Here is a 15,697-nt window from a genome sequence, read left to right as displayed (position 1 = left end):
ACTACGAAACTTTCTGGGGGAATGAACAAAGACAGGAATTTTCCCTTAAATGTACAATTTGCGAAGAAGACATTGATGTGGCTGATATGATGTATCACATGAAGTTACATCATCGTTTCGAGGCGCAGATTCCCTGCCCTGTTTGTCAACACCTTTTTCGATTCTGTCAAAGCTTTGTGCGTCATTTTGACAAACATTTGCCAGATATTCAAAATAAACTGATGATTTCTCAATCGGATTTTGTTTCCAGTGCTGTTTGGGATTCACAAGCGCTGTCAATTGCACCTTCTAGTCAGAAAAGTGTTTCTAGTGGGCTCCAAGATTCTCAACAAAGCTGGGAATCTTCTGACAGTGAAATTGATGCGGTGTTGGAACTTCAGAGTACATCATTCCTTAATAAAAGACAGCCTTCGAAAGTAGCAGTACCTTCAGTATCAAACAAAAGGATCCTAAATGAAATAAAGAAAACACTAAGTGAAAAACGGTCCACTCTGTGCAGACAAAATAATTGCTTTGTAATCAATAAAAGTTTGCAGCAGTTTTTGATGCACCTTTCACTAGACCACAGTTTTGATAAAAACTTCTTCTGTCTTTTCTGTCCTCGTTTTTATTCCTCGCCTAAGTGCCTCCGGATACATATTCTTCGAAGTCATTCATCAGAAACAAAACAATCCGATGATTTCTTGCAGGAGAACGAAAACTTCGTTTCAGAGTCAGAAACTCCCAATGAGGCAGTGGAAACTTTTGAAAAACACCTTAAAATCATCCAAAAAATTGCCCGAGGTGAAGCGGGCGATGAAGTTCTTTTACGTGTATTATCATCTTCCTCGGTAACTTTAAGCAACGCATTCAAGTTCCTTGATCAATTTGGGAGCTACTTCAACCTTTTGTTCGAGTCATTCTTTCAAATTATTGAAAATTCCGTAGCTGCTCGCTCTGAACTTTGCTCGGAAAATTTCGAGCTTCTATGTAGTGCTATTCGCAACAGTAAATTTTGTACTATAAAAAATAGCAATGACCTTCAAAAGTTTTTGCGGAAACAAAGCAACTACGTATCTGAAGAAGAAGTGGTTCTCGGCACGAGGCGGGAAACCAGACTCAAGTTTGGCCGCCCAATGCAAGTCTGTGTAAAACAAGCCTGCTATTTTGTCCCCATTTCAAAAGTTTTGAAAAATATGCTCCTAAAAAATGACAAAGTGGTGGATCAGATTTTAAGTTACAACGAACTTTTGAGAAAAGTTACCGACCACGGTCTTTTAATCGACATTCAGCAGGCTAAGTCGTTTGAAAACAATGGAACTCCATTTGATCTGCCTCTACCTGAAGGTGTGGAGATGACCCCTCACTCATTTAAGCTGAGCTTACAATTGTACTCAGATGATTTCGAACCAGCTAACCCAATTGGGTCCCGCAGAACCATACACAAAGTTACTTGTTTTTATTGGATTCTTAAAAATCTTCCTCCATGGTTGACGCAGCAAGCACGTGCAGTTAACGTTGCTGCGGTCTGTAACACCTTAGATTTGCAACGCTATGGTTACAAGATGATTCTTTCTAGAATCAGTAAAGACTTGGAGAGCTTAGAAGAACCATTCAATGTCGTAACTGATGAGGGTACGAAAATTACTATCACTGGAGCTCAATTCACGTTTGTAGCTGATAATGCTGAGTATCATTCGGCGCTAGGTTTTGTAAAGAACTTCTCAAAATCGTTTTGCTGCGAAAGATGTCTGACAACTGCTGATGATTTCAATAAGCACTTTGACCAATCAAAATGTTTGTTGCGTAGTTTCAAAAGTTTCACGAAAAACGTTGAAAAGGCTGAACTGAATCGTCAACCGTCAAAAGGTGTTCGAGCAAAGTCCCACCTAGAAACGAAGTACTTTAGTGCATACCGCAATTGGACAGCTGACATTCAACATGATTTATTTGAAGGTGGAACTCAATATACTTTGAAACTAGTGATTCACAACCTGATAGTCAGTCGCAAAGTTATCTCCATTGATATGCTCAATTATAGGCTGCAGTCTTTTGCCTACGGTCGAGAGATTGACGGCAAACCAACAGAAATTGACTTAAATAGGTAAGATTTTTTTTCTGATATTGTAAGACTATCTAATCGCTGTGACTCATTTCTTTAAGTTCAGAGAAAAAAAAGAAATAACAAATCAGCTTTTCCAATACCCTTTAATAAGTGCTCAAACGATTTCTCTAATTTGGGGTGGTTGATTTCTGCAGGCTCAAAGATTTGAAAGACCACAGTGTACGGGGCAAAACAGATCAAATCTTCACGCTCTATAGATTCCTGCCTATTATTTTGTGCGACCTTATTCCACAACAAGATGAGCTCTGGCAATTTTTACTTCACTACTTTGATTTGGTCTCTCTACTTCTGTCCCCATCGTTCGTGGAAGCTGACCTAGTGATATTGTCATATGAAATTAGTAAGTAGCATTAACTGGTTTTGCATCCGAACACTTCTACGCTTTCTGAGCCTTTTTGTGTAATTTTTCTTGCTTGCTTTAAAAGGGCCATTGTGTTTTTTAACAGGAAAGCACCTGCAAAAATTCAAAAAGCTGTTTCCTGACCAACCAGTGATCTTTAAGCAGCATCGCCTAATCCATTACCCAACGGTTTTACAGCAGTCCGGACCTTTCATCCACCAGTGTGTGCTAAAATATGAAAGAAAGCACCAGTTTTTTAAACGTCTCGCACATCAGGTGTGCAATTTTAAAAATATTTGCAAGACTATGGTCAACAGACACCAATTGGAGCAATATGTGCACTGGTCGTCGTCAGATGATTCTCTGGCGACTGAATTTGGTCCTGGAAAATTGGTTCCCTGTGAGATTCTTTTCTCGAAAGAAAATGTGAAATTTCTTGCTGAAAACTTTAACCTGGAGGAAAATGTTGTATACGAATGCAAGAGAGCAAAGAAATTGGGAATATGGTTCAAACTTTTTGATGTCATTATTATCAATTACAATCCTAGCACTGATATGCCAGTACTTTTGAAAATTGAAAAAATTTTGCGAGTGGCGAACCAATTAGTTTTCTTTGGATATATACTTGAAATATTCAAATATTCAAATACTTCCAGAAGTTATTTGACAACCGAAACCCCTGTAACCAAATTTGTTTCATACAATTCTCTGTTCGACTATCACTGCTATTCCATACATCGATGCTTCGATCAGAAATGTATCTATGGTCATATCGTTTTGCGAAATAAACTCCTCTTCAATAACTTCGCGAGCTTGGTAACAAATGCATAAAAACTTTTAAACTTCCTGTAACGAAATTGTTCTAGAAACAATTTGTTTGTAGATGCTGTTGTAATGTTATTTTATCCAAAATTATTTTTTCTGAACAATTGTCTTGAAACTGTAATTTTTTCTATTGTTGGTGTCGCTTCATTGTAAAAATCTCCAGGATGGCTTGTCTTTCTAATCAGCGCGCTTCAGTGTATGAGAGAAGATATAAAATTTTGAATACTTTTCAGATAATGCTAAACAACACAAAAATGAGCAAAGCTGAATCACAATCGTCACTGTTGCTCATTGATGGTAAATTGACATATACGAAAGTATCAGGAAAAAAGGTAAGCTTACTCTTAAGGTGGATTCCATGATAGCTTCTTCTTTAGCCTAAACTCTTGTACTAGGTGTAAAGCTCAAAAACTACTGTAACTTGAAAAATTAGACTCCAAAACTAAAAGTAACTTTCAAGGGTATTTCGTTGATTGCTTTGGTTTTTCTTCTTTCTGTGTCTTCGCAGGGAAACTGGGCCATAATAATGATTAGTTGAGGCATACTGTTTGTAGTTTCTGGAGAGTTTTCTGCAGTTGGGCCATAATTTTGACCAACACGAGACATCTTATGCCACTATTTGTTTCTACTCCCTGTTCTACAATTGAAGCCATAGTATGCGTTAAGAGTGACTGAAGTCACAGTTTTGAATGTTCCTGACTAGCCGTCTTTTTAATTCCCAAACTCACTAAGCTTCTGACTCTCGAATAATGTTTGCCCATAAGCTCTTCATTTAGGTTAGCTGCATTTCCCAGCAACTCTATGCATTCAATTCCAATATTTTTAAATCAATTTTGCTTGCTAATGTATTAAAATCAGCATCAGACTAATAGTTCATTGATCAACTTTCCTAGGAGGTTGAATTTGAGACAACAGTAACGTAAAATTAGCACGACGACAATTCTACAATTCAACCTCGTACAGATTTTTTTAAAATTACAAATTTTCAATGTTCATTGCTTCAACTTTCTTTCTTTCTGGTTTTTGGCATGAAAACTGGGCCATAATACTGACCAGTTGAGGCATACTGTTTGTAATTTTCAGAAAAAATGTTTTCGCAGTTGGGAAAGTATTTTCGCAGTTGGGCCATAATTTTGACCAACATGAAACTTGTGCAATTATTTGTTTTCTCCCTGTACTACAGCTGAAGCCATAGTATGTTTTGAGAGGAAATCACTGTGACAATTTTTGGTGCTTTGACTAGCCGTCTCTTAAATTCCAATGCTCACTAAACCTCTGACTCGTGATTAATGAATGCCAATACACTCTTCGTATAGATTAGCAATGAGGTTGCCGTGCAACTCGAGGCATTCAATCCCAAGTTTTTTAGATCAATTTCTTCTGCTAATGGTGCTAATATGTTGAAATCAGCATCAGATTGATAGGTAAATGATCAATTTTCCTAGGAGGTTGCATTTGAGACTACAGTAACATAATATTTGCACGAAGTCATTTCTTCAATTCATGACTGTACTGTACCGATTTTTCTAAAATTACAAATAACTTTCAATGTTCATTGCTTTGACGTCTCTTCTTTCTGGGTCTTGGCATGAAAACTGGGCCATAATAATGACCAGTTGAGGCTTTCTGGTTGTAATTTTCAGAGAAATTGTTTTCGCAGTTGGGCCATAATTTTGACCAACCCGAGGCGTTTCGTGCCAATACTTGTTTCTACTTCCAGTTCTACAACTGAAGCCCTAATTTGTGGTTAAACTGAACCACTGTCTCTCATTTCTAATGATTTCTAAACCAATTTTCAGTTGCTGAACCGAAAAAAATATTACATGAGAAATCATGTGAATTCAACAAAAAATCGTGTATTTTTACCTGATTTCTCGCGTAAAAAGAATCACACGATAAAAGCTCGATTTACACGAGAAATCATGTAAATTTACACGATTCTCTCGGTCTTAACCTCAGGATTTTTCGTGTTATTCACACGATTAATCATGTATTTTTCATGCAATTTTTCGTGTGTTTCAAACCAATGTTTCATGTGTTTTCACACGAAAAATCGTGTGGTTTGCACACGAAAATTTGATTGAGAACACACGAGAAATCGTTTAAATTTTACATGATTTATCGTGTGAATCACACGAGAAATCCTGAGATTAACCCCGAGAGAATCGTGTAAATTTACATGATTTCTCGTGTAAATCGAGCTTTTATCGTGTGATTCTTTTTACGCGAGAAATCGGGTAAAAATACACGATTTTTTGTTGAATTCACACGATAAATTTTTAGAGTGAATTGCAAGTTAACAATCCTCAGTGTGAACGATGTAGCAACAGTTGGCAACGTTCTGTCGGCCATTACAATCTCATTAAGTTTCTACAGTAAGTTTTCTACTTGTTTTCTTACATTCTTCGCCAGATAGTTATCTGTCATTGTTACTACTATTTTGCCGTCTAATAAGAAACTTTGACGCAGTTGTGTTAATGAACAATATTTATTGGAATGGAAATGATGCTGTAAGATACGAATAAAGTTTTTGATGCAGATTTTGTATTTTAGGGCATTATATGATCCAAGTCGAATTTATTCAATTCAGTCTTTAAGTAATTTGTTGAGTGGTTATGCTTTATTTTCCTATTATTAGCACTGTTTCTTGTCTTTCGTGAGATCAAATCTCCGTAGTCGAAAATAGCAATTATTTCTGTTCCCACCTTTCTTACCTTTTCATTCTTGGCTGGGGAGTTTTTTGTTAATTGCACATAAAACAATTTCATTGGTGATAGATTTATTTTCAAAGACGTTTTTAGAATATTTGTTGATACACACAGTTATGAAGAATTAAGTTAACTTTATAATTACTTTATAATATACAAAAGATCCTACAGTACCACTGTTCATCCATTTTTGGACTTAATCGTGGCCTTGTCCAGAATGACATAAGTGAAGATTGTTATTGTCTTTTTTTCGAATGCGAAAAAATTTGATGCATGCGTTATATTTGGATCAATGCTAGAGTTTCGCATAACTAGCAAGTTGATATCATATTCATAATTTTTTTTTTGAATTTTTTGTTTTTCTTCTTTTCTATATTTGGGACAGACAGTAGTGACACTGGTAGTGTCTGAAAACTGATAGAAATAATGGAAAATTGACATCTAACATTAATTTTACCCACAAAATTTACATATTTTTGGCAAAACTTAGATCAAAGATCGAGGGGGGAAACTATATGAGAACTTTTTTCCTTTCGCAGCAGCCGTGCTCGCCAGAAATTTGAGAAGTCTCAAAGGTTGAAGAGGGTTAATTTATATGTGAATAGACTAGCCTGTCCTCCTAGCGATGTTCCTGGTCAAGATGGACCAATTGTGCCATGATGTGTTGAGTGTTTTGGTAATTCTGTCCAATCTAGCAGATGATATATTGTGCACTTTAGTTTGGCAACTTGTTGTTAACATGCGTCTGTCTGTCAACTGAAATGCTCTCGATGAACAACTGTCTGAAACAGGAAATAAACTAAATCTTTAGACGAAATGATAATGCCATCCAAAATAGTTATCACAAACTTCTTTTTCAGGAGTAAAATCAATGTGAAAGGAAACTTGATAAACCTTGCCCAGACATAACAGAACCAAATATTGATTGCCTTTTGTGACAAAACGTGAATGGCTTCGCAAGATCTTTTGTTACGCTACATGTTTAAGTTAAATATTAGCATGTTCTGATGAGATAGATATTGGTATAATTCCGAAAGTGTTTGAAACACAGAAATGTCTTGCTAGTTATGTGCATCTTGGAGTTCTATAGAGAATTGTAATGCTATCTTATCAGCATGTTTCAAGTTTTATTTCACCGGAATATTACATTTCACTGCGAACAATTGAAATTTTTTATTGGCATATTATGACAACTTGTAAGCTAAAGGTTACCCAGGCTTAGTTATGCGACCCTAGACCGCTCTGATTGGACCATTTGGGTTGCACACCGGTGGCGTGGTGCTGCACAAATTACATGGTCTGGGAAACGCTTGATTCGCACGAAAGTTTGGACAATGGTCGCACTACGGTCTGATCAGAGACCAATGTCTGGACATAGGTTGCCCCAAAACTCAGAGATTACAGAGCATTATCTGACCATATTTACTCGAATGCAGTTTCATTACCACTGTTTTTGATGACTCAAAAGAAAAATTGCAGGCACTTCAAAATGACTTTTTGTTGATAATTTCATCATATAGTTTTGCCCTAACCATAACAAAATTTATTCTTATTCAAATTTAATTTGAGTAGTATAGCTTGAAATTGAATTACTCAAACGAATTTCAACTGATTATAAAATGTATTGAGGAATGGTCTGATCATAGCACAAAGTTTGGAGTATGGTCTGATCAGAGGGAGCGTTGGTCGCACTAAAGTCGCACAAAATTTTTGGTCGCACGATAGTCGCACGAAATTTGACGAGTCTGATTAGAGGGAACGAAATTTGACGAGTCTGATTAGAGGGATTTAGTTCGCCCAATGGTCTGATCAGAGGCCTTTGGTTCGCACGGCATTCTGATCTGAGGTCTTTTGGGTCGCACTATGTTCGCACGATGTTTAGGGTCGCACTACGCTCTGATCAGAAGACTTTGGGTCGCACCATGTTTTGATGAGAGGGCAAAATCTGGGAAATAAAAAATGGTACACTCAGAGCGGTCTAGGGTCGCACAACTGAACCTGGGTAGCAGACTAGCGCCAAAAAGCTGCTACTGGACCCTCTAATCTCTATTTGGATAAAACACAACACAAATAAAAAAGAATACAAATTGAAAGCATTTTTTCAAAACATCACAAACCGCCTTTTTGTTTTCAAAATAATTGATTTTGCTGAAAAAAACGCCTAAATGGAAGATTAAAGTTTTAAACAAATATCAATTGGCACTGACGCTAATGAACTCCGACAACTTTGAGCATTTCGTTTCTGATGACCAAGTTCTATTGGTTTGTCCTATTTATTTTCGCATTATGAATCTTCTCGTAGTTTTCACCATGCAGAATAAATATGGTCAAGAGAAGTTTAAGCTCTACTCTCTTGAAACAGTGAATGAAGTAAGTCCAAAATCACGAGTCTTGAGTGCGACTTGTTAAAAATTAAAAAAAAATTTGAGTGAAAGGTTGTAAGTAATGACAAAACATAACGGGAAAAATTAACTAAAATGTAACTAAAATGTATTGACAAAAACGACAACTTTGAGCTTGAAGCGTATAAAATCGTACTTTGAAATGATCATATGCGCTTCCAAATTTGATGATCAATAACTTCCAAGAAACTGAGTTTTGAAGAAAAATGCCAAACCAAAGCAAAAGACGATTTCCCAGCTCTTTTTCATGATATTCCAATAGTAAGACGTTAAATCAGTACTGAATCAGAGTATACTGTTGTATAGGGTAGTTCACCTCTCATTGTGTACAGACAAAACCCAGGACCAATTTTTATGTTTTCATCGTAAATCTCTTCTGAAATTACCTTGACTTAACTGATAAACGAAGATATTATAAAAGGAGCAAAATAGGGATAGGAATTTTTGATGGTTGTAATCAAAGATAACTCATCAAATTTTAATCTTTTCCAGCTTTTCGTTGGAGGCTTACCATATTTCTTACCACAACTCACACTAGAAATGCAAACATGTTAATGGTATAAGACCTGTCATACCAAATTAACGTTATAAATTAAAGTTATAAATGAATGGTATAATTAACTGTTACTACTGTTTCATCCCGTATTTGGCACTCTTCCTTTCCCGTGCGTTCTCTATTTTAGTGGCTCTCCCAATCAATTATCTGAGACTCCCCCCCCCCCCCCCAAAAAAAAAAAACCGCTCAGTCACACCTGAGACCTGCCAATCGTACCCCCGACCGTCGTCACTTCAGCACAGTCCGACGATAGCAGCACAGACTAGCTCTTCACAGACCCATGATCTTCAGAGCCGCCGAAATGGACAAAATGGCTCATTTATAACTATTAAGAACGAGTTATATCAATGCTTGTGATTACCCGTTGAAGCTCTTACTCGCAATAAAACATGATAAACTCCAGATCGAACAATTTCTTTTCCGGCACTTTTGTTTTAAAATTGCTTACTTTTAACCATATTTTTGGTACCCTTTTCTAGGAGGCACAATATTTGTCAGAACTTTTTCCTCTTATTTTAGTCTGCGAAAAAGTTGATTCTGAGTATTCACAGTATTTTCTTTAAGTTTGCCCAGAAGCAAACCCAAAAATGGACTTTGTACTGTTCAGAGAGCTTATTTACGATGGTTTTTTTGACTGAAGGGAGTAAAAAGTGACATGATCATAATCTGTTCATAGTAATAATACAGACTGCGATTACTCTGATTCAGCGCGGTTTTACAATGTTACTATGATCCGAGCACTCCAGCAGTTCAAATTCTTAATTACTTTTCAAAAAAAAAATTCGCGGATTTTCTATTGTTTTACGGGGGTGTGACCCACTCAACAGACGGAACAGTGAGACACCACTATAAAACATCACAGCATCGCATGTAAATTTACCGCCAAAATATATGCTCATGGCATCGTCAAGCAAAAACAAGGCACTTTAACTCTTTTAGAGCTGCGTCATATAAGTTAATTTTTAATGAATCTAGTCCCCTCTTCCGCACTATGTCACTGCAAGAACTGTCAATGTCAGTGGCCGTTTGGAACCATGACAACCCCTGGGGCATATGATAGCGCTGCGTAGAAGAGCAAAACTTATTCTCGTGCGTATGTTCGCTATTGCGCCTGAGTATGATTCGTTTTTCTCTTCAGCAATTTTTCAAGCCAGTTGTTTGATAGAGCGCGTTGCGGACGGTCCTGCGCCTCTATGAAGGAAAACACGAGCAAAAATAGTAACTCTTTTCGACGTCAAGTAAGCGTTACACATACTTGAAGCACTTCAACGACTCATGATATTTGTACGCGTCTACGGAGTTTTCAGGCATGAGTTGACTAGTGGGCTGAAGATCTTTAATTCGATGAAACAACGCTTGCTCTTGGACCCCCATATGCCATCTGTTTTATTGTCTAGTCTCGTGTTTTCAGCAGCGCTAGTGATTTTGTGAATGAAAGACTCGCGATAAGACAACTGAAGATTCAGCTCAATCTCGACATCATAGCAAACGTCTTGCATGATCTTAGCAAAGGTGCCTCATATCTCGTTGTTTCTCATATGTGTATACCCAGCCTTTGCACATTGGCACAATGAAGAGCATGTGATAGCGTGAAACCGTAACTTTTAAGCAGTAGATCCGTGAGGCAGTTTCAGGCTCATTTTTACAAAGCCAATTCTCTTTCGTGGCGTTGCTCGGTCTTTACGTGATCGAAATTTTTAGGCGTGCAGTTCGTTGGTCGTACGTTATGCGTTCCTGGGTGAGATGAGCATTTGCTAGATCCCCATCTTCAAGAGGAGCGCATTCGGTCAGCGAAGCGGCGTACTCCGTTTCGAAAATTATTGGCTCCTTGATGTTATGTCTACCTTCCCGGGTTGCTAGCGAACACAATCGCCGTGCAGATGGCGACACCGGAAAGTCAGAGAACGATTATAGGACGTGCGTGTGGATGTTAGCTTCCGCGTCTGATGAAATTTGAAATTACCTGAGTTTGACGTTGTCCTAGACACGAAATTTAATTTTTATTACGCGCCTCTTCTTAGGCATAGGTAAGCGTTTTGAAGGGATGTTTTTGCTATCTGCCCCAATTTTTTTTGAACGAATTGGATTTTTTTCCAGCTGTGATTTCACTAAATTTCTCATAGTCTTTCTCATTGCCTATTACAGATCCTAGAACGCTGCAGTCGTCAACAATTTCAACTGCTACCCCTCTGAGAGCTTTGATCTTAGAAGCATCTTTTACTATTAATTGACACTTCGGCGCGTTCATGGTGTAGTCAATGTAGCTACCATGTTCAAGGAGATGTTTAAAGAACAAGAGTGAGACCTCAAAATGTCCTACTGCGCTCCCGTCGTCTGCGCACCGGTTTTGCTTCAAGTGCCCATTCTGGAAAAGCCTGAGCCAGGGAAACGTTCTACTCAATACAAAGCCATAGCAATGAGGTCCCCTTGAGTTGTGCCCTCTAGGGACTGTAGTGTTTTACCTGTGACGTATAAAGCGGACGGGGCTGAATATGAGTTTTGAACAAGAAAACTGTAGGCCGGTCAAATTCTTTTGATATTTTTAACTGCCAAGTTACAATTGAGGCAATTGAAGGCGTTTTTTGCGTCTATTAGGAGAACAGCTTCATTTCCAGGATTTTCTTTTTGCGGGCGCAGAGAGTGAATTGTTTGATCAAAACCGCACTTCTGGCCTAGGAAAATTTATACGTTGCCGCCCAAGAAGCGTAGGTTATTTTCCACACGCTTAATGGTGCATTCGCCTATGATATGGGGAAGCACTTCTGCTACCCCAAAAGGTTGAACACCCGGGGATTTCGTTTAAGGTGATTAGTCTACTTGCCTTATGCGCTTCAAAAGATATTTTTTGGACACTTTTCAGACGAATAGCAACTTTGGCTATTTTCCTCGACTATCTTACTGAGGTTTGCTTCGGAAAAATTTTGTTGTTTCTTTTTGAGTAACCCATATACAGTTTTTCCGCTAATTGCATCCTTTGGTGATATTATCCCAGAGGACAGTTCACCAGGGAGACAGTTGACAGCGTTCGAAATTTTCGGGTCTCCATGAAATTGTTGAACTGTTTCATTTCATCAATTTTGCCGTTTCAATTCCTCAGTTTTGAGAATCCAATCCAAACAGCATAGATTAAGCTCCAACAAACCAATCTCAAGTCAGCAAGACAATAATTTAAACTAAAGAAAAGACCAAAAGTACAATTCAACATTCTTATTGATAAAAAAGTTATGACTGTTTCAGGCCAATGTATGCTAAAAGTAGCTGGAAACTTGAAAAATCTTTAGTCTAATGTAATTGATGGTTAACAAAAAACATACAATACTTGAAAGCATTGGCCAAAATCACAGCAAAGAGCAAACTTGAACATTAAAAAAATATTTTAGACTTTTCAATTTCCAAACATTTAAAACGAAGAGCCATTTCGGCTATTTTCTTCGACTATGTAATTGAGGTTTGCTTCGGAAGAATTTGGTTGTTTCTGTTTGAGCAACCCATATAGTTTTTTCGTTAATTGTATCCTTTGTTGATATTATCCCGGACGATAGTACACCGGGGAAACAGTTGACGGCGTTCGAAATTTTTTCGGGTCTCCATGAAATTGTTGAACTGTTTCAATTCATCAATTTTGCCGTTTCAATTCATTAGTTTTGAGAATCCAATCCAAAAAGCATAGATTAAGCTCCAAAAAACCAATCTCAAATCAGCAAGACAATATTTTTATCTGAAGACAAGGCCAAAAATACAAGCCAACCTCCTAATTGAAAAAAATATGACTGTTTTAAGCCGATGTATGCTAAAAGTAGCTGGAACCTTAAAAAAAACTTTAGTTCAATGGAATTGATGGTTAACAAAAAAGCGTACAATACTTGAATGCATTGGCCAAAATTACTGCAAAGAGCAAACTTGAAGATTATAAAAATAATATTTTGAACACTTCAACTTCCGAACATTCAAAATTTTTTATTTTTTACAAACAATAACTGTGTTCAAAGACTATCCCAGTTATCTATGTAAAACGTTTTTGTTTATTCTATTAAAAAATTAATCTATTTTTCTTACAACCCCAAATGAATACTTAGTAAATGTCCAGAAAAATTGAAGAGGCATTGAGCTCATGGAAACTACTAAAAAAACACTAACAGGGCGTTTTTAGACAAAAATGAGGAATACAAGATCAGCTCAAAAACGTCAGGAACATCCCTAAATTTTAATTTTAATTCCTAGAATTTATGTTCAATATAGAGAACGCAAAACATAGTTTCAAAGTTTTCGAAATACAAGATTCAGAATTCTAATTCAGCCAAAATTGGCTCAAAATCAATTTTTCAATATATTCAGCAGCGAAAAGAGTAGATGCTTACAGTTTTCTGCATTCCGTACATAAGAATTGCTCTATTAATCAATATTTTACCTAAACTACAAACTCAAAAGAATATTAATTGAACAGATTGGTAGGAAAAATTGTGTAATAGAATAGTGCAATATCGTGTAATATATTGTAAGAGATTGTAAGAGATTCAAAAACTAGAAGCTAGCAATACAGACACTAACACAAACTGTACGTTTAATAAGATCTGTACGGAGAAAAATAATTTTTGGACCTTTCAATTCAAAGGAAAAAATCTACACAAGAAGCTGGCTAAGCCATCGACGTAGAAAAAGTTTTTTTTTTACTTAGTGCTTAATTTAAATGTTTGTGTCAGAGGCTATGGACAAAAAATTCTGTAGAAATTTTTTAATCTCTTGGAAACTGCTAAAAAAATAACAGGGCAGAATTTTCAAACCTCATAGACAGAGCGTTAACTCTGATTAAAATTTTTATAATAGCTGGAAGATTGCCAGAAAATAGCCGCAATAGCTTCGTAGATCTGCAGTCTAAAAAAAACAGTAAAAAAGACAGACCAAAAAAATAGTCTTTTCATTGAAGGCTGAGATGGTATATTTTAATTAAGAATCTGTATAACTTATTGCTGCCTCTACCAGCTGCTCTTAAGTGATCTCCATTTAGAGTGAAACAATCAATTTGCCTTATCTCTTTGAACTAAAGTAAATAAAAGTCAATTTCAAACTGATGATGTCATTTTTGAGAATGAGGTAAGTCACGTGTGACCAAAAATTTACTCACGCAAATGGACAAAAACTCGCTCCACTATGAGTGATAAATAACATCAACAACTTGTTACCGTTGAAAGTGCACGAATGAATGAACAAAAAGTGGTTGTGGCGTCATATAGTTGTAACAAAAATCATGACGACCAAATAAAAAACAGAGCAGGACAAGCCCTGAAATACAATTCAAAGAATTGAATGACAATCTTAGAAGTGCTCTACTTGACCAGCAGACCAATAGAACATTCCTAGCCGAAACACAAACAAAATCATCTCAAAAATTTGAGAAACAAACAATCAAACAAACTAAACAAAAATATAATTTAACCCTAAGGCAAAATGTAAAATTTAACCCTAAGGCAAAATTTGATGCCTTTAAATATGCCCGTTCAAAAATGTGATCAGAACCAGTTTTTGTATCTGAAAATGCTGCAATATAATATCTGCAAGGCCTGAAAAAATTCATTTGCCCTTGAAGATCGATTAACTCGAAAATTAACCAAAAAATTTCTTTTTAATGAAATCAACTTCAAATCTTAATGAAATAATGCTGAAAATTTTAATATTAATATCTTAAAAATCATTTCTGTGTCTCAAGAGGCTATCCAGTTACCCAATTCTACGCCTTAAAAAATTAATTGGTTCAAAGATCGATAGGCAATTATTTTTATCCAAAATTTCAAACTTCAAAAAAATAGAAATTCGTTCTTTTGAAATGTTGAAAACCATTCAATTGCCCTCCAGCAACTATCTTTTAACATACTATCGAACCCTGTAGTATGAGATTATCTGGCTGTTAGGGGAAGAAAAACTGAATAAAAGACTGTTTTAAGAATATTTTTAAGAAACTTAAAAAACTGCAAATTTTATCAGAAAATTTATGAAGTTCGACAGTTTAAATTGTTGAAAACAAATCTTTTGAAACTAACAACCATGCAGTAACTTTTTCAGATCATATTACAGGTTTCGTACCACTTGAGAATGGAAAATATCGAAAACTGACAAAAGCTTTAGGAGATCTTAAAAAAAATTGCAGATTTTATCAAAAAATACCAAAATTCGAGACATTAAAATGTTGAAGAGCAATCCATTGTTACTAGAAACTATACAGTGCCCTATTATCAAACCTTGAAGTGAACTCCTTGGCCTCTGAAGCTGGAAAAACTCAAAAAATGACAAAAAATTTTCGAAAAACTTAAAAAAAAATAGCAAAAGTTAGTATCATTTTGCGTGTTTTAGTTTGTAGTTGAAAAACATATAGCTCATAGATTAGTTATAACGAGTTATTTTGTCTCGTAAAAAGCCTTGATCAATTTTTAAAAACTTCAACCTAAGACTAATCAAACAAAAAACTAAAAAAAATCACAACAAACATGAAAATTTGCACCATTTTGAGCCCAAAAACTCCTTAAAATGACCTTTTAACCTTAACTTGAGGCCATCCCAGCATCTGCACCACTCCAAGCACTTGAAGGACTACTAACGTCCATTTTGGGCGCTAATGGAACTTATTGCCCGCTGGGCTTTACCTGTTTATCCCGTTTTGAAAGATCAAAGTCATTGAAAAATGTTTGAACACATCTTAAAAAAAAAACACAGCGCCCCAATACAATTCAAATTCTTTGAATTGAAAAAAACCAAGAGAAGGCAAATAAT

The 15,697-nt window shown here is 36.3% G+C and overlaps 1 protein-coding gene across 3 annotated transcripts in view; it reads right to left on the bottom strand.

The window, feature by feature from the left end:
- LOC142348399 (uncharacterized) overlaps positions 1-15,697 on the bottom strand; it is a 106,392-nt gene that overhangs the window by 31,535 nt on the left and 59,160 nt on the right. For all 3 annotated transcript variants that reach the window (XM_075399738.1, XM_075399739.1, XM_075399740.1), the window contains exon 9: positions 6,589-6,759. In XM_075399738.1, coding sequence (XP_075255853.1) covers positions 6,589-6,759 — 171 coding nt within the window. The remainder of the gene's footprint in view (positions 1-6,588; positions 6,760-15,697) is intronic.

The sequence above is a fragment of the Convolutriloba macropyga genome, chromosome 10 (genome assembly GCF_964194025.1).
Source record: "Convolutriloba macropyga chromosome 10, txConMacr16.3, whole genome shotgun sequence".
Classification (NCBI taxonomy): Eukaryota; Metazoa; Xenacoelomorpha; order Acoela; family Convolutidae; genus Convolutriloba; species Convolutriloba macropyga.
Note: the sequence above shows the minus strand (reverse complement) of the source record. Positions and strands in the feature narration are given on the sequence as shown.